The 23,338-nt window shown below is 45.9% G+C and overlaps 1 protein-coding gene across 23 annotated transcripts in view; it reads right to left on the bottom strand.

Annotated features, from left to right (window-relative positions):
- Positions 1 to 23,338, bottom strand: part of RALGPS1 (Ral GEF with PH domain and SH3 binding motif 1) — a 273,716-nt gene that overhangs the window by 142,179 nt on the left and 108,199 nt on the right. For 20 of the 23 annotated variants that reach the window (XM_082695647.1, XM_082695667.1, XM_082695648.1 and 17 more), the window contains 2 exons: positions 22,856 to 22,948; positions 7,091 to 7,217 (listed from right to left, as the gene is read on the bottom strand). In XM_082695647.1, coding sequence (XP_082551773.1) covers positions 7,091 to 7,217; positions 22,856 to 22,948 — 220 coding nt within the window. The remainder of the gene's footprint in view (positions 1 to 7,090; positions 7,218 to 22,855; positions 22,949 to 23,338) is intronic. The other 3 variants (XM_082695649.1, XM_082695661.1, XM_082695660.1) reach the window with 1 other exon arrangement.

The raw sequence follows: 23,338 nt of genomic DNA, 5'->3' as shown, positions 1-23,338 counted from the left end.
GGAAATGCCATTTGTCTCCATCGGATGTAAGGGATGTGCTCACTGACAACTGTTTCATGTCTTTCCAAGGCTCTGCTCTAAAATGAACCATTTCTGGGGGCGCCTGGGCAGCTCAGTCAGTGAAGCGTCGGGCTTTTAATTCTGGCTCAAGTCACAGTCTCAGGGTCCTGGGATCGAGCCTCACCTCAGGCTCCATGCTCAGCACAGAGTCTGCTTAAGATCCTCTCCCTCTGCCCCTCCTCCCCCTCCTCGCACACGTACACACTCTCTCTCTCTCTCTCAAAAATAAAATAATAAAATGAAACGAAATGAAATAATCTGAACTGTGTTTCAAAGGCTTTCTTTCCCTCTCCCTCTAGCCATTCTGAAGTACAGTGATGAAGCATGGGCTCCTGCACGGTCCCCTACCTGGGCTTCCCTCCTCCAGTCTGACCTCCTCAAAGGTACTCACATGCTGCAGGCCAGGTGGCGTGTGTTAAATGCAAGTCCTCTCTTGGCCATGCCCCTGCTTTGAGCCCTCCATGGTTTCCCACTGCTCTTAGGGGGATTCGGGGCCTAAACTCCCCACTCACAGTGTCTGGGCCCCAGGCGATCTCACCCCCTGCCTTCCACTCCCACGGCTTCTCACAATACCCTCCCCCTCATTCCCTACTCTCCAGCCAGTTTTTCCAACAAACATGTTTTTCCCCACTCGGGGCTCTTGCACAAGCTGTTGTCTCTGTCTGGCTGCTCACCTCCCACCTCCTCACCCGGCTTATTCATCCTTCAGGGCTTTGCTCCAGAAAACCCTCCCTGGTCCCCCAGACTGGGTCAGGGCCCCTTTATCTGCTCCTTTGCCTTTCCCTTCATAATGCTCAGCTTACTTTCAGTTTCTTGTTCACTGCCAGTGACCAGACCTGGGCTGTGAGCAACCCCAGAGCAGAAAGTGTACCAGACCTGGGCTGTGAGCAACCCCAGAGCAGAAAGTGTGTCGGTCTCGTCCACTCCCTAACAAGAGTGCTCACCCGTCATTTGGCGGCGGGCTCCGAGAACACCCCATCTCACTGCGGGCTGGCACATGCTATCCTCCGACTCCGAGTGTGAGCCCCTCACTCACCCTGCTGTTCTGGGCGTTTTGGGGCCTCAGCACAAACACTTCTTTTTGAAAGTCCTTTTAGGCCCGTTTGTTCTCTACTCAGAAACAACTTACCTTTTCTTTAAACCGCATAGTTGAAAATAAAGGTTTCCTTTATCTATGGCAGTGTTTGCTTGTCTGACGGAATGCCTTAGGTTCTAGAAATTTCCTTCATATATCAAAAGTCTGGGTACATTTACAAAGAATGTCTAAATGTTTTCTTATAATTCAGAACTGTCAGAATGCCTAATTTTTGTTCCTTGAGAGATCAGGATTTTCCACACTGCCTAGGGTTACTTTTAGAATCAGCTCTAAACCTTCTAAAAGCCATTACATTCTTCATTTTACATAGCTGTTTCCTGGAGGGGATTATAGGTAGTGAAAACCAAACACCCTCTCAGTCAACAAAGCTGTTTAGAAATAAACAGCGGAGCCGTTCTCCACAGCTCTCGCCTGCTCGTATTATCCCCACAGTCTGAACTGGATACGAACAAGGAGTTACCATCGGATCAATTTAAGCTGCAAATAAGTGACCTATTTCTCACCGCTATTTTTACGCTTTGAAGTAACTGGGAAGAAACCTTTTCAAACAGCCTTATTTTTAAAATGTAGTAAGTTTTTCCCTCACTGTTTTAAAAATTATGTTTCACAAGAAACAGTGCAAGCAAGTGTAGCCAACTGGCCCTAAAATTTGCATGCGAAGGGGCTGGACGACACACGCACACGGTTACTAACACTGGCCAGTGCTACGCGAGGGCACCTCTACCGGCAGTGAGGGGCACACGAGTGAACAGAACTGAACAGTCCCAGGAAACCAGATAGCATAGAACGCTCCACAGACGTTTAAGAGAATCGTTACAAAAATAAACCCCGCTGCTGCCATGAGAGGCAAGTCTCCGTCGGGGAGCAGCCATCCGTCCGAGGTCTCTAGCAGCGGAGGCAGCAAAGCAGGAAGTATCAGGAACCGACCTGAAGTCTCTCCCAGAGTAACTCCCTCTCCCCGAGGGAAAGACCTACAGGGAGGACTCTGCCAAGGGAAAAAGAAATGGTTTCAGACATTTTTTCCCATATTGTACTTTCCAGGAATTATGTAACTATTCCTCCTTCGATAAACGAATCCAGCCCTGGGACAGGATGGGTTTCCAGGAGGAAGCAGTACTGCAACCACAGTGGACGTGGGCAGGGTCTGCCCACGGTGGTCAGGGTCTGCCCACGGTGGTCAGACGGGCAGGCAGGGCCCCAACTGCTCTCACGATGGGCCCACAAAGCCTCAGAATGGCATCTTGCCTCCTTCTTTTTAAGGAAATTGTGGCACCCCCCCTGGAAAACCCTCACATACAATCCCGAGAACAGAAAGCACGTTGGCAACACCTCCTGTTCTCTCCCTCTAGCGTGTCAGGAATCGTTTTCTGTATGAGCGTGAGAAATGCAGCCCAACTGTCTGAGGGGGAGGGAAATTGCCGTCAGGCTGGAAGCACAGAGCAGAGCAGCTAAGCTGGACTCTCGGAGGTAGAGGCAGGAGCACTGAGCCACACCGAGGCCTACGCAGCACCTCTGCTACCTAATTCCAGGGAGAGGCCACCGAGATGAGGCCATTGAGGACAAGCCGTGGCTCCAGAAACTCAGGGCTGGCACAGGCCACATGTCCACTGCAAGTACAGACCTGTCCTGTGGCCTCACGAGAACCATTGGGTGATGCACAAGGGGCCTCTGGCCAGTGGCCTGAGGAGGTGACTCAGACACTTGGTCTGATTACAAGGGACAGAGCTCAGAAGGGGGAGGCAGTGTTAGTCCACTTTGCCCTCAGAAGCCCAACACACACCACCCTGCGGTCCAAGAACAGAGAGCGTCACAAGAAAAAGTTAAGACAATTCATCCCACTTCATATAGTGTCTGATGGAGGCCACCTGCAATTCACAAATGGCAGAGGGCAGACAGGTGGTAACTGCAAGGAAGGAATAGGAAAATAATGACCTGCACAGCGGAGGCGGGGCATCAGGAGAGGGCAGTGTCAATAGCTTAGGGCTTATGGCCAGACCATGTGGGCCAAGTCCACTCTCTAGTTATGTAACCCTAGGCAACCTCTCAGCGCCTGCGTATTCACGCAGCCATTGTCAGTATTCATTGAGACAGTGCTTAAAAAGCCTAGCAGAGTAGCAGAGTGCCAGGCCCAGAGAAAGCAGAGAATAAATGGCAGCTCTCATGACCACTCTTAGGAACAGAGAAGAGGCCGTCCCTAACAACCTGGGAGCACCTCTGCTAGTTGAGCCACTGGGCCCACAGTAGGCAACCCTCACCCTAACACTGTCTCATTCCATCCCTCAGCTGATCAGCCTCAGGCAAAGCGGGAATGTGTGAGCTGAGAGCATCAACATGCCCTCCCTCCACGATGTGAGGCAGTGATTTGCATGTCACGTAGAAAGACACTGTAGTAAGCCTTAAGAGAAGAATAAGGAAAGAATAAGAAAGCACAAAAAAGTAAGCACAAAATGACATTCGATTCAAAATATGGCATAAGGCTAAAAGTATGTGGAAAGAACTCCTTTACTAAAAGGCAGGATCTCTCATTGGACCCAACTAAGTGCAGTTTTCAAGAATCATGCTTAAAGCAACTAAAATATTCAAACCCAAAATATAGTCAACAGTTTATAAAAGGAATGCAAGTGAGAAATAAAACAGAGTTCACAGAATTAAAAACAAAGAGGTAAATGAAATTAACAAACAGAACCAAGATCATTTTGTATGGGACACTTCACCATAAATTACAATTGTTACAAACGTCTATACACTGAGTAATTAAGGCAGAAGCTATCAGAAGTGCAAGGGGAGTCTAACAAATATTTCTGTCCTTGATACACTAAGTTGTCACAAGTTGATCATTTAAACATTCCAATACCATTATAAGGGTAATTTGAGAGGTTTCACCTTCTTTTCCAACACGCATGAAACATTTGCAAAAAAATGATCTTATATTAAACCACAAGACAAATGTCAAACATTTTTTTAAACCTAGAAATCATATATGTCACATGGCCTAAACTCATGTAAAAATATTACAGAGAAGACTATGTTTTTAAAAACCAAATAGCACTGTGACGCATGATAGCCAAAAAGTGAAACAATTCAAATGTCCATCCAATAAATCAATAAAATGCGGTGTTTCCACACAATGGAATGTTATCTGACAATGCAAAGGAATGAAGTAATAATTCTGCTCCAACATGTATAAACCTTGGACACAAGATAGTAAAGGGAAAAAAGCCAGACATAAAAGACCACATACTGTGCAATTAAATTTCTATCAAATGTCCAGAATAAGCAAATCTATGGAGACAGAAAGTAGACTGGTGCTTGCCAAGGGCTGGGGTGAGGGCAGAAGAGAGCCGGCCAGAAGGAAAATGGAGGGACGGCTAACGGGTGTGGGGTTTGCCTTAGGGATGATAAAAATGTTGCAAAATTGTGTTGATGGCTGCACAGCTCTGTGAATGGACTGAAAATCACTGAACTGGACAATCTAAATGGATAGGACATAAATTTTATCCCCATAAAACCATTTGAAAACAAGAAGAAAATTCAAGACCTTAAAAATTAAAACAAAACAAAACAAAACAAAACAAAACAAAAACCCAACCCACTACCTTAACTATTAAGTGGATAAAAGAAAAACTGAAACCATAAGCACAGAACATTTAAAGAATACCAATGAGAACACTGTATCACAAAACATGTAACAGCAATCAGAGCAAAATGTAGGCCCTTAACTGTTTTCCAAATTAAAGTGGAGAGAGAAATATTTATACACATGAGTCAATTAACAGAAATAACAAAACAATGTAAGGAAAACAGGAGAGATGAACTATAAAGGACAAAAGCAGAATTCCATATTTCATCAAATATAAGACATCATTATAAAACACACTGTTATGTTATGTATAACTCAGAAAAAATGCCGCCAATTAAACAACGTCACAATGCTTTGTTTGCCATCAATTAAAAGATGCATCTCAACTTCAGAGGTGCTGACATGTGGAGACAAAAAGCAGATCTTACGATGACAGAATATAGTAAACTAGAAGGTAGAAGGACACCATGACTGATAAATACAAAGTCTAATTCTCTGGAAAGACCAAAAGACACAGCTCTGACAAGCAAATGAAAAAAAGAAAGAGAAAACAAAAATGCAAACTATCAGCAATGCAAAGCAAATACAAGCATCCATACATGGGAGGCTAAAATATATGAGAGAATACTATATAAAACTATGGTCAAAGAAAACTAAATGAGGAAAAGAACTCTGTGCAAATAATTTTATAAACTTGTGTTAAGAGGACATTTTTCTATGAAAACTAAATTTCCCAAACTGACTTTAGAAGAATTTGAAAATAGGGGCGGTTCAGTTAGTTAAGCATCCGACTCTTGATTTCAGCTCAGGTCATGATCTCAGGGTCGTGGGACTGAGCCCCATGTTGGGTTCCACGCAGGGCATGGAACCTCCTTAAGATTCTCCCTCTCCCCCTGCCCGTCCCCCGGCTTTTGCTTTCTCTCTTTCTCTCAAAAACACCAAAAAAAAAAAAAAAAAGGGTATTAGAAAACAATGTTCAGGGGCACCTGGGTGGCTCAGTGGGTTAAAGCCTCTGCCTTTGGCTCAGGTCATGATCCTGGGGTCCTGGGATCAAGCCCCACATTGGGCTCTCTGCTCAGCAGGGAGCCTGCTTCCCCCTCTCTCTCTGCCTGTCTCTCCACCTACTTGTGATCTGTCAAATAAACAAATAAAATCTTAAAAAAAAAAAAGAAAACAATGTTCATGGAAGACATCTGTAAGCTATAAAAATATACCTTCAAAAAATTAACACTAGATCTCTGAAAATATTAGGGAGCCACTTCTATTAAACCTTAATTTTCCTTATTATTAGCATTATTTTTAGGTCAAAAAAAGACATAAATTTTTTTCATGAAATTAGCATTAGCATGAAACCCAAACTACAAGAAGTATATTTTACCTCTCAAATTGGCAAAGAAAAAAAAAAATGAGAGAGAAAGGAAGAGAAAGGAAAAGAAAAAAACCCACACAGACAAAAATACACAGTATTTGTTTACCTAGGAAAAACAGATCATTTTATCCCCTTGCAATAAAAATGTAAGTTGCTACAGCCTCTACAGAGAGCATTTTGAAAACATACCAAAAAAGGCAAAATTCTGCATATGTTTTGACCCAATAATCACACTTCTAAGAATTTACTGTAAGGTAATAATCTTAACTATATGCAAGAGGTTTTTGCAGTAAGGATGCTTGCTGTGACATTTTGATAACAAAAATGAAGAATCAACCTAAATGTTAATGTTAGCAAATGCAAGTTTGGCAAACCCATGCAATGGGCTTGAGACATAGTACTGAAATACAAGTAATGACATTAAATGTTCACTGTAAGTATGGATTTTTATATGCACCCAAACAAATGAGAGGATATGATGCAAAACACTGAAAATATCTACAGGGGGTGACAAATGATACTAATTTTCTTCCCCTAATCCCTTACAAGGAAAATGTATTATTTTCTAATCAGAAAAATCAATAATCATTATAATTTTGTTGGTACAAATCTTATAAAATATGTTAATAATGTCCGGAGAACCAGAACAGAGGAAATTTGTGCCTGAGTTCTACTTGCTCACAAGGATGTGGATGACCCAGTAAGTCTTGTGACCCTTCTGAGCTGGGGAGGCTGGGGAGGCTGGTGACGACTCATTCACAAGTTACTTATATAAAAGCACCATAGCCCTTGTTTCCAGGTGCTCAGCAAGGTTCCCATCCTTGGGAACTATCAAAGGCCTGTTCTGATCCGAGGACCTCACCAATTACCTTTTTATCCATGGCCCATGCTGCTTCTGGAAATTTCTCAACTAGAAACTGTAAAAACATCTAATTTGGCACTGAGCAGGTTTCTTAATAAATAATAAGCCAATTCAGACTCCTACCTAGATAGGGAATACTGGGAACCATCTTCAGGCTTCGGATATACTCCCGGGTCCGCTTGTAATTATCTTCTTTAGACATCAGGTAGTCCAATTTCTCAAAAGTGGTCTTGTCTTTTCGATTCAAAAGCTGAAGTGAGAAGAAAATATATAGAGTATGAGAGAGAAGAGAAATAAACCAGGGGAAAAAGAAAAAAGGCGAGTTGTGCACAAAGACCGAGGGAAACGTCCTAAATGACATGTCTGCGGTGTACCAAGTCCTGGGTACAACTGAAGATTTTAAGAGGCTGTTACATGCAGAGATGAAAAGTTTCATGGCCTCGATTTTGTCACTTGTCATGGAATCTCACATTTGGAAGATATCTTCCAAAGCCACCTAGTCCACAGTTCTAAATGATGCCACGACACCCTGAACGGTAGTTGCCTCCATGGATGCACAGATCCTACAGTAACAAGGGGCTCACAGAGTGATGCCCATTCCACACAAACGGCTCCCCAGAGTTTCTGCACCACTACATCAGGTCTCTCCCTGCACCCACAGCTTCTAGCTCTTTCCTCAAAAGCTTCACCACTGCCGAAGGTCCCAGGAGATCTGACAGGGTCCCCTCGTGCGTGCTTGTTGTGCCCAGATGCAGGCCGCCTCTCCCACTCAGGCTCTCCCACATGCCCTGCAGTTGATGGCTGTGTCATGTTTATATTGGTACAGTGTTTTACTCCAGAGAAGCCAAGCTTCTTCTCCACAGGCAGTCATCTGTAGGAGGACGATCCTTTATGACTGAGATAACCACCCAGGGAGGAATGGTCCTTGTAACTGAGGAGGCTTCTTAGAAGGAAGGAATAGAAATCTGAACTCCTGGTTTTCTAGACTGGATGCTAAGGACTCATGTTGTGGTTGTCCTGCAAGTCCCAGGTTAAGACCCAGTACCAGGAAATGGCAAGAAGGCCCCTTAAGTAAAATGGCTTTGAGGAAAGGCGTCTAGGCTGGGAGATTTGGTTTCGCAAGAGGATTTAGGGGTCACTCGGAGAGGGCTGGCTTTGGCACAGCATGTGGCTGACGTTGGGAGCTCCCCTAGCTTTAGCTTCCAGAGCCCAGGGCCTCCGGATTTGAGATCAGCAGCTGACACGGCAGGATACCTGGGGCACTGCCGGTCAGGCCTGATCTCGGGGCCCTGATGGTCTGTGCAAGGATGTGGGACTTGCAGCGCTGCCACAGCCGTCAGACTAAGCAGGCTGGTGTTCAACTGCCCGTCAGGCAGCAGGGAGAAGTGGCACAGTCACTATCCAGCACAGGGGAAGCAGGCCTTTTGCACCCAAGTAATGCCTTTGGGTTTAGTACAAACACAGTGCAGTTCCTAGGAACTGGGTCTGCAAAGCCCAGACTCAGGCCTCGTCTGGTGCATCAGAGAACCCAAACTGTTCCGGGCAGGCCCTGCCCACATCCTTGACCCTCAGCCTCCAGAGTCACAGAAGATGCAGCCGTACGATGGCCCAGCTAAGCAGTGACAGCGTAAGGGCTTCAGGGAGGAGTGGCAAAAGATTTAGCTGAGAAAAAAGGTCCCAGTGCTGAAGAAGTTGGAGAGTGAACCGCAAACTTTTTCCCCCCACTGAGAAATTCAGGACATAGGAAAGCAGAAATGCTGCACAGATGCGAGGGGCAACAGCTGCTTAACCGGCTTGCGAATCTGAAGCTGCTACCTGGACTCATGTGAACAAATGCACAGGAAATAATAAGACCTCAATTACCAAATTTACAAAAAAAAAAAAAAACCCACACAATTTGTTTTTGGTACACCATGACATACGCCTCATCCGGTTTCCACAAAGCCCAGCGACAAAGATGGAGCCAGAAGCAGCAGGTCCAACAGCACAGAGATGAAGGGACCTGTCTGAGAATCCTGGAGGAATGCGACTCGACAGAGACGAGGGACGTATATTATAGCAACGCGGTAAGCAAATGGAGACCAAAAATCCAGACAAATTAGGAATAAATTATGGGCAAGGGAAGCATCAAGGAAAGCTCTGCATGGAGAGGAGCATTTGAAATGAACATTTAGGGATGAGAAATTCACTACAGAACAACACACACCCAGATCAGAGCCAGACACTCTGGTGGTGACCTGCCCCACTGTAAGGCTGAGCAGACTCCTCCCTCTGTTGGCCAGGAGGTCATTTCTTTACTAAATGCAACCTAGAACCCCACAGAATTCTTTGGCAATCAGCCATGTTCATGCAACAGTCAAACAATCCCTGTTACCTTCACACCCTGCAGCTGAGCCCCCCAATGTTTCCACCACTGGTTCTCTGGACTCGGCTGGAGGACTGCCCATGTCCCCCACCAGGCCCAACCTAACTGCCTAGCCCATCCAGGGCCTCTAAACGTGGTACCGCGTCAGTGATCAGCCTGTCATCTGTGTCCTAGATATGGACAGATGGACAGGACCAGCCAGTATGAGGTTAGAGAGGCCTGTGGGATGTTCCTGAAAATCACCCTAGACATTGACTTCAAACCAACAATTGGGGTTCTTTAGCAGAGTGAGACAACCAAAGACAGCCACATTTGAATGCTTCCTAAAATTAAAACCAGGCTCCTCCAGGTCACATCTCCCTCTGTTAACCTTGCCTCTGTAGACATACGTCCTACCAATCCCCTCACCATGTCCCCCCACCCCCGCCAACTACACACATTCAAACACACATCCAGAAGGGCTGGATCCGGTTAACGTCACTCGTCTGCTTCATTCTGTGCCCACAAATGAAATTCGGGATGGCATCAGCTTTCTGAGTAGTAGTGCTCAGGATGCCGGAAGACTCAGAACATCTATTTCCCATGCATGTATTTAAAAACTACTTAAGAACTTCCTCTAGCAAAATAAGGGAATAAACCAAATACAGGAAGAGATGGGATACAGGAAACGATGGATCCAATCAATCCAGGAGTAGTAAATGGAGGCTCTGGGATGACAACAGGCCTTCAGAGTGACTGGCTCACACACTGTCAGCCCTGGAAGAGAAGTCTCCAGAGAAGGAGAAGGCTCAGTAGAAAACCTGCTAGGATGGCATGTTTGTTTGGGGAGGAAACAGATCTGGGTTTTTTTTTTTTTTTTTTTAAGATTTTATTTATTTATTTGACAGACAGAGATCACAAGTAGGCAGAGAGGCAGGGAGGGAGAGAGGAGGAAGCAGGCTCCCCACCACAGAGCAGAGAGCCCAATGCAGGGCTCGATCCCAGGACCCCGGGATCATGACCCGAGCTGAAGGCAGAGACTTTAACCCACTGAGCTACCCAGGTGTCCCAAGATCTATTTATTATACATAATAAAAAATTAAAATAAAATACTTTAAAGATTTTATATATTATGTAAAAGTCGCATACTATAAAATATGATTCTATATAATAAATAAAATAATCTAAAAACTACATATTTATAATATATAATATATATGTCGTTGAACCTTGAACAACACAGGGGTTAGGTAGCTGACCACCTACACAGTCAAAAATCCTCATGGAACTTTTGACTCCCCCAAACCTTAACTATGAACACTATTGTTGACCAGAAGCCTTACTGACAATATAGTCAATTAATACATATTTTGTGTGTTATATGTATCAGACACTGTTTTCCTATGGTAAAGAAAGCTAGAGAAAAGAAAATATTAAGAAAATCGTGAGGAAGGGAAAATACATAAACAGCACTGGACCGTATTTATTGAAAAAACTCTGTATGTAAGTGGATACATGCAGTTCAAACCCATGATGTTCAAGGGTCAAATGTATTTTATAAAAATCTGATAAAATATACATAATAGTTTATATATATATATATATATATATATATATGTGCATGTGAATCTACCAGATATACCACCCATTATACATCTATCATGTAACATTATATAGTCACTATTATATATTATATATACCATAACACTGTAATAGATACGCTATAATATTCTATTATAATTATGTAACACTGTAATACTGTATTATGTAACATTACATATTTTATCTGGTAGACAGATGGTAGTTAAAGTAAGAATTTTTTTTTAAGGGAATTAGAAATTCCAGGGAATCAAAATGGTGTTCCAGGAAGGACACGTTACTCATAATTTACTAGTTGACTCTATAGAGAAGCGTATTTACACACTCCTACTAACTAAAACACTAATATTCCTTTAACAAGAGTGATTTAACTATAGTAACGTGAGTGTTTTGTTTTGTTGTTTTAATTAAGTTCCATGTCCAGTGTGGCGCCCAACCCAGGGCCTGAAATCACGATCCTGAGATGGACCTGAACTGCCATCAAGAGTCAGATGCTTGGAGCGCCTGGGTGGCTCAGTGGGTTAAGCCTCTGCCTTTGGCTCAGGTCATGATTTCAGGGTCCTAGGATTGAGCCCTGCATTGGGCTCTCTGCTCGGCGGGGAGCCTGCTTCCCCCTCTCTCTCTGCCTGCCTGTCTGCCTGTTTGTGATCTCTGTCTGTCAAATAAATAAATAAAATCTTAAAAAAAAAAAAAAGAGTCAGATACTTAACCGATGGAGCCACACAAGTGCCCCAGTAACGTGAATATTTTTGAAGAAAGAAAGAAGGTAGTTCAAGAAAACTAAACCAAAATCCATCATACAAAGAAGTCACCAATTATTACCTAAAGTGAATGGATCAGGAAATTGTAGCAAAAACACATCGGTGGAAATGTGACAGAAACTACCAGAAAAAAATCACTAAATAACTCTAAGTGGTTGCCTCTGGGGAATGGGATATGGGGGACGGATCAATGAGTCTTAGTTGTTTCACTAATACTTTCTGTACTTAGTGAATTTTAAAATTTATATGCATGTAGTATGCTGAAAAAATTCTTTTAAGACTTAATTTTTTAAAAGATTTTACTTATTTCTTTGACACAGAGAGAGCGTGAGAGAACAGCAGCAGCAGCAGCGAGGGAGAAAAAGAAGCAGGCTCCCCACTGATCAGGGAGCCCAACGTGGGATTCAATCCCAGGACCCTGGGAACATGACCTGAACCAAAGGCAGATGCTTAACCGACTGAACCACCCAGGCGTCCCAAGACTTAATTTTTCAAATGTAGAGTTTGTTTATTCAAAAAATAACCAGGACTTATTCCTGCATGTTTCAAACTTTTATTACAATTAGAGCCATAAACTGGAAACCTCATACTAATTGAGGGTCCTTGAGATTTCAGACCTTAAGGGAAGCCTCAAGAAGGAGGCACCAAAACTACATACAAGAAAATAAATTACTTGCCTGCCACAGTCAAACAGATACTGAAAGTACTCATGCATAGGAAAAGAGGTAACAAAATAAGATCAAGGGGTGCCTGGGTGGCTCAGGGGGTTAAGCGTCTGCCTTTGGCTCAGGTCATGATCCCAGGGTCCTAGGATCGAGTCCCACATGGGGCTGCCTGCTCAGCAGATAGCCTGCTTCTCCCTCTCCCTCTGCTGCGCCCCCTGCTTGTGCATGCTTGCTCTCTCTCTCATAAATAACTAAAATCTTAAAGAAGGGAAAAGAAGGGGCACCTGGGTGGCTCAGTGGGTTAAGCCTCTGCCTTCGGCTCAGGTCATGAGCTCAGGGTCCTGGGATCAAGTCCCGTATCGGGCTCTCTGCTCAGCAGGAATCCTGCTTCCTCTCTCTGCCTGCCTCTCTGTCTACTTGTGATCTCTCTGTCAAATAAATAAATAAAAATTAAAAAAAAAAAAAAAAAGGAAGAGAAAAGAAAAGAAGATAGGATCAAGAGTTTACTAAATACAACAGGCAACTTCACTTCTGGCAAAGCTGAAGCCATGAGGCACCCTGAATTTCTTCCACAATAATTCATAATGACTGGGGTTAACTGTGCAATTAACATGTGTCTCCCTCAGCAAACAGCGAATCCCATGAAGCAAAGAGTAGCCATGCTGGCTGTGTTCACACCGTCACTTCCTGAATCTGGTACAGTTCCCAACATAGAGAGTACACTGCCTAAGTATTTGTTGAATAAAAGAATGGAAAAACTAACAATGATAACTTAAAAATCCAAATGCTTGGAAAACTTTGAAAACTCCAATAACTCTTGGGTAAAAGAAAAAAATAAAAGCCAGAATTATGGACTATTTACAAACCACAAACAATGAGAAACCATATGTTAAGTTATACGATTGAGGCCAAAACTGTACTGAGAGGAAAATGCATGGTTTTAAACTCTTTTCAAGTTAAAACAAGTGAGATTATAAATAAACTAAACATTCAACTCAAGAAGGTAGGAAAATAGGTAGGGAATAAGTAAGGGAAATTGATTAGCAGATAAAATTATAAACTGGTATGTTCCAAAACTAAACTAAATGCCAAGCCTATAGAAATGATAATTAGACCCAAGAACTACTTTTTATACCAACAAAACAGGTAAACCTTCTTTAAAATAGGGCAAAAAGCAAAAATATACAAAATTAGGATTGAGAAAGGGTCTGTGACCATAGAGGCAAAGTATACTAAAATTACAAAGTAAAAATCAAGCCCCAGAATAGTGATATTACACAATTTTCATGATGTCAAGTGTCAGCTGCATGGGATAAATGGGAATCATAAACCTCAGGGTCAAAAACCAGGAAGATCACAAATCTTGGTCAAATAGGTTGCTTCTGGAAATTTCCCTTATCACACATGCTCTGAGAATCTGCATGTGGCACTTGCATTTGACTAATGATGAAAACTTCCCTCATCTGGTAAATAGCTCAAATCTGGAAAATGTTTCCGTGGAGGGAAAAAGAAAAAAGTCCCTCCAAATCCTCTTTATGAGGACATTGGTATCTTGTTCCCTCGTCTTGAGAGAAGAACTTTTCCTGATAGGTGGAAATGCTTTCCAACAGAGTAACAATTCTTGATATGTGGAAATGCTTCTCAACAAAAAGTCTGTGGCTCCAAATACGTTAAAACTGGCTAAAAATTCTATTTCAATTCCAGTGTCTACTGTTGGTATGGAAAGAATTTTTAGTGCTGTGGGCACTCTATGGACCAATGGATCGAGCAGACTGAGTGCAGAGTGAATAAGGTGTAAAAGGAGGGCACTTAGAAGTCATTTTTATTTTTTTTGATACAAACTATCAGTTTCTGAAAAATAACTAAGCTACAAAGTCCTGTATCTAATGTAAACTATTCGCAATGGAGCCTGTCATAAGTAAGATAAGGGAACCCTGTGACTTGGAAACTTCGGAGGTTTCTGGGCTGCCTATCCCCATTTGTCTGTGACGAAGGCCTTCTGAAACTCTTTATATACAGAAGTTAACTTGTGGAAAATGTAGTCATATCCACAGAAAGGCAAATTATGTATCAAGAAATGCCACTGATTATCACCCTGGGAATACTAGTTTTGTAGCCATTGAAAAAATTATTTTGGCATTCTGGGATGCCTGGGTGGTTCAGTGGGTTAAGTTTCTGCCTTCAGCTCAGGTCATGATCTCAGGGGCCTGGGATCGAGTCCCACACTGGGCTCTCTGCTCACCAGGGAGCCTGCCTCTCCCTCTTCCTCTGCTTTCCACTCTCCCTGCCTGTGCTCTCTCCCTCTCTCTCAAATAAATAAATAAAACCTTTTTAAAAACTATTTTGGCATTCCTTGTGTAACTATGGAAGTCTAGTACTCTGGATTCCCTTTTGATAATATCTCACTGGTTGTAATATTTTACTAGTTCTCTCACTAATTAACGACTTAAAATCTTTGCAAGTTTTCATTTTATATCTATATGAGTCATGAGTTCACCTTTTTTTTTTAAAAAGATTTTATTTATTTATTTGACAGAGAGACACAGTGAGAGAGGGAACACAAGCAGGAGTGGGAGAAGGAGAAGCAGGCTTCCCACTGAGCAGGGAGGCCCATGCAGGGCTCAATCCCAGGACCTAAGCTCATGGGATCATGACCCAAGATGAAGGCAGACGGAGGTCTGCCTCGGGGCAGACCTTTGTCTGCCTTCAGACTCACGGAACGCCTCGGTGGCTCACGACTGAGCCACCAAGGCGCCCCGTGAGTTCACCCTTTAAAAACATTATCCTTGAACAGTTTACATGTATACACACATATATACATACATTCACATGCATACATACATAATGTATAATCTTAAAGGATAGCTTTTGCCATGTGTTTCCAATAATTTTACTAAATTTTTAAAAATTTTGCTCCTAGTAACCGAGGGAGACATTCTCACAAAGCCCCCGAAGTAGAGCAAGAAGGTTGAGACTCATCCCCAAATGGAAGCTTGCAAAGGGCCCATCCTGGCTCCAGACTTGGTCTGGGTAGGTAAGGAGTCAGGTATCCAATGTGTGTCTCCCTTTGTCCAACCTGCTTGAACAATGAAAAAGGCTAGCCGAGACAGGAAGGGTCAGAAACAATATAAGAGGGCTCTGTAGAGAACGAACTCTGTTATGGGAAAGAGGACCTTCAGAGAGAGGTAGTCATAGAAACAAGTGTCTAAGGATTTCAACCAGCAGAGACAGGGCTGGGGAGGCCCTCAAGGCCAAAAGAGAGAAAAAAAAAAGGCATGAGCAGTGGCCTGGAGGTAGGAATGCACAAGGATGCTCAAGGGAGCTCCAGTTTGGCAGAAATGTTGCTTTGGACAAGACTGGAAAGGTAGATGCCCTCCTATGTCTACTGTGCAGCATTATTCACAACAGCCAAGATATGGAGGCAACCTGAAAGTCCATCAGCAGACAAACAGATAAGGACAATAAGGTATTAATATACAATGGAATATTACGCAGCAATAAAAAGGACGGGGTCATGCCATATGCAACAACATGGGAGGGCCCCCAGGGTATTGTGCCAGGTGAAACAAGTCAGACTGAGAAAGACAACTGCCATATGATTTGACTCAAAAACCAAAGGAAGAAACATTTAAGAAACAAAAAGCAGAATCGAACCTATCAATACAGAGAACAAATTAATGGTTGCCAGAGATGACGAGGATGGGGGGTAAGCAACATGGGTGAAGGGGAGTGGGAGATACAGGCTTCTGGTAATGGAATGAGAAAGTCAGGAATAAAAGGCCCAGCATGAGGAAGACAGTTAATGACACTGTGACGGGGTTCCGTGGTGACAGATGGCAGCTATACGGTGATGAGCACAGCATAATATATAAACTCGTTGAATCGCTACGGTGTACACCTGAAACTAATGTAACACTGTGTGTCTGCTACACTCAAATAAAAAAGAATTAATAATTTTAAAAAGACTGGAAAGGGCGTAGAGAGATAGAAACTTGCCACTTGGCAAAGTATGTTTTTAGTCTTGCCATCTGGCAATCACGGACATATCATGACTATTTTGGCTACTTGTTCTACTCTTCTGACACTTCCACTCAACTTGCTACCAGGGCACCAATCACAAGTAGCTAAGCCTGAACAGCAACTACTAATCAAAGGGGGACAGAATGAGCTGACTGTGGCCATGGATGAACAAAAAATTCCTTCAGCCAACTCTTGCATCTCTTCCGCACATGACTTGGGCCTATGTTGCTGGTGGAGGCAGACAATCTACTGGCCATGGTGGAAAGGTTTATGATCTGTTTTTTGAGGTCAGGAAGTAGGTGTGAGGTAGGTATGAAACCTTTTGGTACTTGCTGCCATTGCCAAAATGTCTCTGCTGTGTCCTCTACACTCTGCTGCAGGCTCTCTACCTGTGTGCACTCTTTAAGCACCACACTCTCCAACACAAGTTTCCCCCCAAAACACCAAGACATACCGATCCTCTTATCCCAGCTCTGCGTCTCCCCTGACTCTCAGGGATCACTGGAGTCCAGGGTTAGGAATCCAAATGATGGCTAAAAACTGGCTGACGATATATGCACTACTATAAAACAGGGGGTGGTGAGTGAAATGTTCAAATGGCAGGTTAAAGAATAGCGTTCACAGGGTTAGATCCAAACTTCCCACTTTGGAGGAGCGGGGCGGGCACAGAGCCCCCAACCAAGCAAGAGGTGGCAGAGTCTGAAAAGCAGTCTTTGAGGAGGAAAGTGAAGACGCTGGAGCTCTTCTGGGTCGATCACTCCAGTGGTGGTGTGAGGGAGGGTCAGAGAAACCAGGAGCACTGACAGCAGCCCGAAGATGGTGATGATCTCAGGTCAGAGATAACCGGGCCTGGCTCACTCAAAAACAGTCAAGAAGAGTCGAAAATAATGCTAACAGCAGCAGCCACGGCTAATACTCACCCAACACACTTTTGATGTGCCAGACACATTTCTCAACATTTTTTCATATATTTACTCATTTAATCCTTACCACAGAGGCGGGTCTGAGGCTGAGCCCAGGTATCTGATTCAAGAGCCTACGCTCTTACTCTCCATGGGACACTCCCCCTCACTGCTTGGCCTAGGGTCCCCACACAATCTCAGGTCTTGTGTCCTCGGACTCCACAGCTGCCTGAGGTACAGGCTGGGTGACAGTTTGCCATAGGTGACATTTTGTACTCATGCTTTCAGGGGGCTCCCCCAGGCTGGACAGAGACATTCTGATGGGTACACTTGAGGGGTTCCAGGTTCCTGTGGGTAGCTGAGCTCCAGCCCCCCATGTGCACGGGGCCTGCAACCTAGACAGTCCTCCCACGCATGAGAACCCTAGTGCCAGCCACCAAACTGAGACACAGCAGTTTCCTTTCAGCTGTACTCACGGTGCTGCCTCTGAGAGCATGCTTTACTTGTAGTGCATGGTGACTCCCCTCTCTTGGCTGCTGCTTCAGCTGTGCTTCTTGGGGTTTTGATTTGGTTGTATCTTATCTGGCATTTATTTGTGTTTGTATGATTGGAGCAGGCAGGGGCTTATTCCCCATCAGCTCCGTCTACCATATTGCCTCAGAGTCCAAAACACAATCTGCTAGGAGAGTCTTCTGGCACTCGTGATCACTTCCTGGAAACCAAAGCTTGATTTCAGACATGCCAAGCATGAGCTGTCAAAGGAACATGCAAGCAGAGGGCTGTGCGGAGCAGGCGTGGGAATGCGGGTCCAGGGCTGCAGAAAGAGTCTGAGCATGAGCGGAGCAGGCTGCCTCCGCTGGGCACGGACGTGCTGGTGAAGCTCTCCATGCTGTGCCGACGGGGCCCCCAGGGATGAGAAGCGGATGAGAGGGCGGGATTTGGGGTCAGAGCCTCACAGAACACTTACATCCAGTGGGCGGGAGCAACGAAAGCAGTCAGGGAGGAGCCCGCTGTCCGAACAGCAAGAAGAGGACTAGGCCAAGGGCAGGAGAGCTTTTGAGAAGGGGGTGATGAAGTGTCCACTGTTGCGGCAATGAAAGGAAGAGGAGGGTGACAATGTCAGCAGAGTTCATGACTGGGACTTTCTGAGAAGCAATGCAGGCGCGGCTATGAGGAATGACAGGGGAGCGATTCACACAAACGTTGGTTTCCTCTGCCCTCCATCTCCTCACCCCCCTCAGCCGTCTTGCCTCCCACCTGAGCCAAGGCTGAGGAAAGCCTGAAAGAGGCAGCCCATGCCTATCACCACCTTCTCAGCAGCATCAGAGGGGGTTCCCTGGGGCACGACATCAGACATGGGGAACAGAGGCACTTCCTGAATAAAAGACTCGAAAGTCCCAAATAGGTGCATGCCACAAATCTGCCTTCTCAGGACATTTGCAAAGTGGCTGTCCAAACTGCAGAGCTTGAGGACCCCGTTCCCCCAGGTGTCTGCAGTGAGAGCCCCCCCTCCCAAGAGGCTCCCTTTCCAGGTCCCCACCCTGCAGACCAGGCCTCCTGACCCATTGGCCATGATTTCCCCTTGCTGCCGCAGATGAGGCAAACTGCCTGAATCGATTCAGTAGGAAAGAGCAAATCATGACAGGAACATGCAGAGCCAGCAGAGTGTGTGTGTGTGTGTGTGTGTGTGTGGAACACATGACTATAATTACTGTAAAGAGTGACTCACCCAGACTCCAGGAATTCTATACCCCCAGGTGACTCGTGAGTAAGTCAGTCTCCTCCTGGGACCACTCTGACCAGAGAAAAGGTTTCACCATCGTCCTAGTTGCTCGAGCCCCAAACCTAGAAATCTTCTCCATTCCTTTCTTTTCCCCCTCTCCAACACCTCACCACACAAACCCACCAGGTCTGCCTTCAGAATGCCTCCCCCGTCCGTTTCCTCCTCTCCCATGTCCTGCCCCTCGCCAGCCCATGCCACCCCGGCTCGCTCCTGGATGCTGCCCGACCTCCTGATCAGGCCCCATTTCCCATCCTGGCCCCTGCACTCCCCGCCCAGTTCGTTTTCCACACAGTAGCAACCGTAATTTAAAAGACAAAAAATGAAAAGCAGCTGTAAGCCAGATCATGTCCGGCTCCAGGCACTCAAAACAGAACCTAACTCCTGTCCTGAGCTGCAAGCCCTTGGCGATGGGCCAGAGCCCACCCACGGCATCTTGCATCAATCTCCCGGCCCACGGTGCCCCTGCCACACCAGCTCTGAGTTTGCCGATGGCACCCCGTGTCTTCCCGCTGTGGGTCTTCACACTGGCTGCAACCCCACCCTGGCATGGCCGGCTCCGTGTCACTCAGGCCCAACTTAGCACGGCCTTACTTCTCGGAAAGGCCTTCCCTGATGCCCCAGGCTCCAGCACACCCCAGTAGCTCTCTCTCACACCCGCCTGTCCTGGTCTCCTGTGTCACTCCTATTACCATTGGACAGCTCTTTGCTCACTGCCTCACACACTCAACAAATGTTTATCCGTCACTTCTTACACCAGCAAGACGGGACACAATAATGTGTCTGTCTCCTCTGAACAACCCAAAAGCCCATAAAGACGGGGCCCTTAACCATAGCCTTGAGGCCTGGCATGGAGGAAGCATTTGGTAAATATTTGATCTGCAGAATGAGTAAGAGCCACACGGTAGCACGTACTCAGGAAACCAGAACTGACCGTTTCTGTCTTGCTCACGTTGCGTGGCCTTGAGGCAGCCAGTACTCTGGAGAGGCCCCAGTGCTGGGATGAATCAGACCCTAACTGTGTTTCTCTGGGCCAGCAGAAGGTGACTCCCTCGCTGTTTGCACACGAGTCAGCATTTACTAGGGCCTACTGTGTGGGAGCCTGTGCTCAGTGTCGGTCTCCGACCCATCCCCAGTCCCTCAGCTGCGGGCACCCTGCAGCCAGCCACGGATAGGTCAATGGGCTGCCCTGCCTACAGCTAAGGACCAACTGGCCCGTGCTCAGGTCGTCCATGGTGCAACCAAGGGGCGGGTGTCTGCCCACACCCGGAACTCCCTTCTGTCCAGGTTTTCCAGGTTTTCCAGATTTCCAGGGCTTCAACCACCCCAGGGACAGCACTCAGGGCGTTAGTCACACGCTGCCCCCGAGGGCTGAAGTGCCAGCCCCATTTCCCAACGTGTGTGCCTCTTTCTCCCTGCTCTGGGCCCCACCTGATTCCAAGATCAGGCTCTACCACCAACAAGCCATCCAGCGCACTGGCCAACAGCACGGACTCTGCACACCGGCAAGGCACGGTGCCATCACACCGGCTCTGGCACTCACCAGTCCTGTCAGGCCTCTGTCAGGCCACCACACCTCCTAGAGCCTCAGCTTCCCTCTCTAAAAAATGAAGACTCGAGGGGTACCAGGATGGCACCGTCAGTTAAAACGTCTGACTCTTGCGGTTTCGGGCTCAGGTTGATCTCAGGGTCACGAGACCACACCCCACATCAGGCTCTGCACTCAGCGCGGAGTCTGCTTGGGTTTCTCTCTCCTTCTCCCTCCACCCTGCCCACCTCCTCCTCTCTCTCTCTAAAACAAATAAATAAATTTTTTTAAATGAAGACTATAAGAGCACTAACGCTCTGGGCTGCGATGGCAGTGTCTCCTGTGTTCCTGCTCCTCCCTGCTCTGTGGGCCCCTGGGGTCTCCCCAATACCAGGTGAAGGGAAAAAGTGAGGAGAGGGGAAACAGCTCTTTTCTGGCAATACTTCAATGGCCGATCTCAATACCAGAAATAATGGCAAACAAAGGAAAAGATTCAGCGCCCCAGACGTAGAGAACGCAAACAACAAGCAAATACTCAGCTGGGCACCAGGGATACAAAGGAAGATCAGACCTCACCACGAAAGAAGGCATTCGCAGCAAGAGGAAGACAGGGGACAGAAGCACAGAGTAGAAGTGCTGGGGGCTCGTAACAACAGGCACGGGGAGAGTGTCGGGAAGAGATGCAGCCGCCTCTGTCCCCTAGGCTGCGGTGATCAGGATGAAGGTGATAAAGGGGGAGCGGGGCCCCTCCATTTCCCACTGCTCTGTGCCAACCACTGTCCTCGGGCCAACAGGACAGGTTGGGCGAGAGGTGGCCTGCAAGACTCCCTTTCTGCCCTCACCAACTATACAGCTTCTGTGGGTCACGGAGGGTCGCCACATTGCTGACGGCGAGGTTTGTGCACGCTGAGATTCATAATTCATCTGAGTCCACACGCAGCTCCCAGCAGCTCAAGAAACAAGAAGAGCATCTAAATAATGGAAAATTCATTTGTAAAAGACTCTCTAGGCAACTTTTGAAAAAAAGCCTCATGGCTCAGATGGACGCAGGGACTCACAGGCCTTGGCAACAAGAGGAGAGACCGGCGGCTTCCAAATTTGCTTTCAACCTCGCAAGCCACTGCTGAACTGAAATCCACCCGGGAGTCCAGCCCATCAAACCGAGGCACACAGAGCTGCTCTGGTGGAACCAGCCTCCTCTTCCCCAGCCCCTGGGGTTCCACAGAACCCTTGGGGCTCCACAAAGCACTGACATAAAACCACTCCTCTAGGCCAACCTCTGAGTGCGCAGAGGGAAACAAGTCCCACAGAAGTCACGCTCTGAACAGTGGCTGAGCGCACCCCCAGTGTCTAACTCCAGGCTAAGACGTCTCACTCCACTTTGCTAGAGCTAAGTCTATGGAAAATAGCAATTTAAAAAAACAAGCTCATTTCTGATCACCTACAACATAATCCCTAAGTGTTTTAAAGGCCCCTGAATTAGCCAAGTCTGAAACTGAGCCCAGCCCCGCAGACTGGCAGAAAGAAGTTCGGAAATGAGTTGCAGAAGCACAGCTGACAATTCCATATAGTTCCCTTCAGTTCTGTGGGACATAAACAGGTCTTGAAAGGCTTGGGCTGTGTGGCTGTGGGAGACCCTGGGCCAGGCGGGCCAGGAGGTGAATGCTAATGAGCTATGGAAACAGCAATTACTTCCCCCATGTCAGGCACTGTGCCAAGCTAAGGAGGATAAAGAGGGCTGAGATATTTTTAAAGTATTTTTACAGCAGAAAAACTTTCCTACAGACTCAATTATATAACTATCAGACTCCACCTCTAAGCTGAAATTATCCACGGCCTTCAGGAATAAAAACAAATCAAAACCCCACTTTTCTCTACAGGAGGGCCACAGGTTTCTCCAGAGAGCCTCGTAGCTCTATGGCCAGCAACCCAGGGCAGCTGCGAACCATCAGCCCAGAGACCTTCCCAAGGGCAGTTTGGAGCCTGTCAGAGAAGCATGCCAGCCAAGTGGAGGGCAGAAGTCATGCCACTGACCCAGCCACTACACGTGACGTTATTTGTCCAAGAAGGTCCACTCGGGGGGGCTCGGGCCCCAGCCATGTTGGCACCCTCCTAACTTCCTCATCCCAAATGGGGCTGAGGTCCCTGAAGGAGACAGGAGGCCCAGGGATCCCATGGTAATCCTCTGTGACCAGCAAAGGGCAGACAGTCAGAGAAAGCCTTCAGGGGCTTGAGGAATAAAGAATTTCACCAGAGAAATGAGAGTTAAAATCAAAGGCATTAACTTACAGCCCAGGTTTTTGTCAGCCTGAAGATGGGTGCACTTTGTAATGCTGATACCACAGACATGAGAGAATGAAGGTTGTTGAGTTCTAGAAGTTTCTGAAAAAAAAGATATGGAATAGATTATTTTGCTGCTATAAACAACAGAACAAAAACATGCTCAAGTGTTACCAAATGTTGTCATATTTAGGAAATTTGATTATACTTAAAAATATCTCATGTAGAAAATATAGTTCTATGGAGTTCATAGAAACCATATGCTTTTTTTCTCAAGTTGTCAAAAGGTGAGTTTGCATCTAGAACACTTGCAAAATTTTATAAGCTGACTAGTCTGGCTGCTGGACAGAAACGTGGCTCGGGATAAGGTTTGATAATGTCCTTAATGTTCTTTTTTTAGATGAATCGGAACTGTCCCAAAAGGCTTTTATAAACTGAAGCCTTGGCTGTGCCAGCAATATCCATGTGGGTCTTCTATGACTACCTTACACC

This window comes from Mustela nivalis (assembly GCF_964662115.1).
Source record: "Mustela nivalis genome assembly, chromosome: 13".
NCBI classification, from domain to species: domain Eukaryota; kingdom Metazoa; phylum Chordata; class Mammalia; order Carnivora; family Mustelidae; genus Mustela; species Mustela nivalis.
This window is presented reverse-complemented; position numbering and strand designations above follow the sequence as displayed.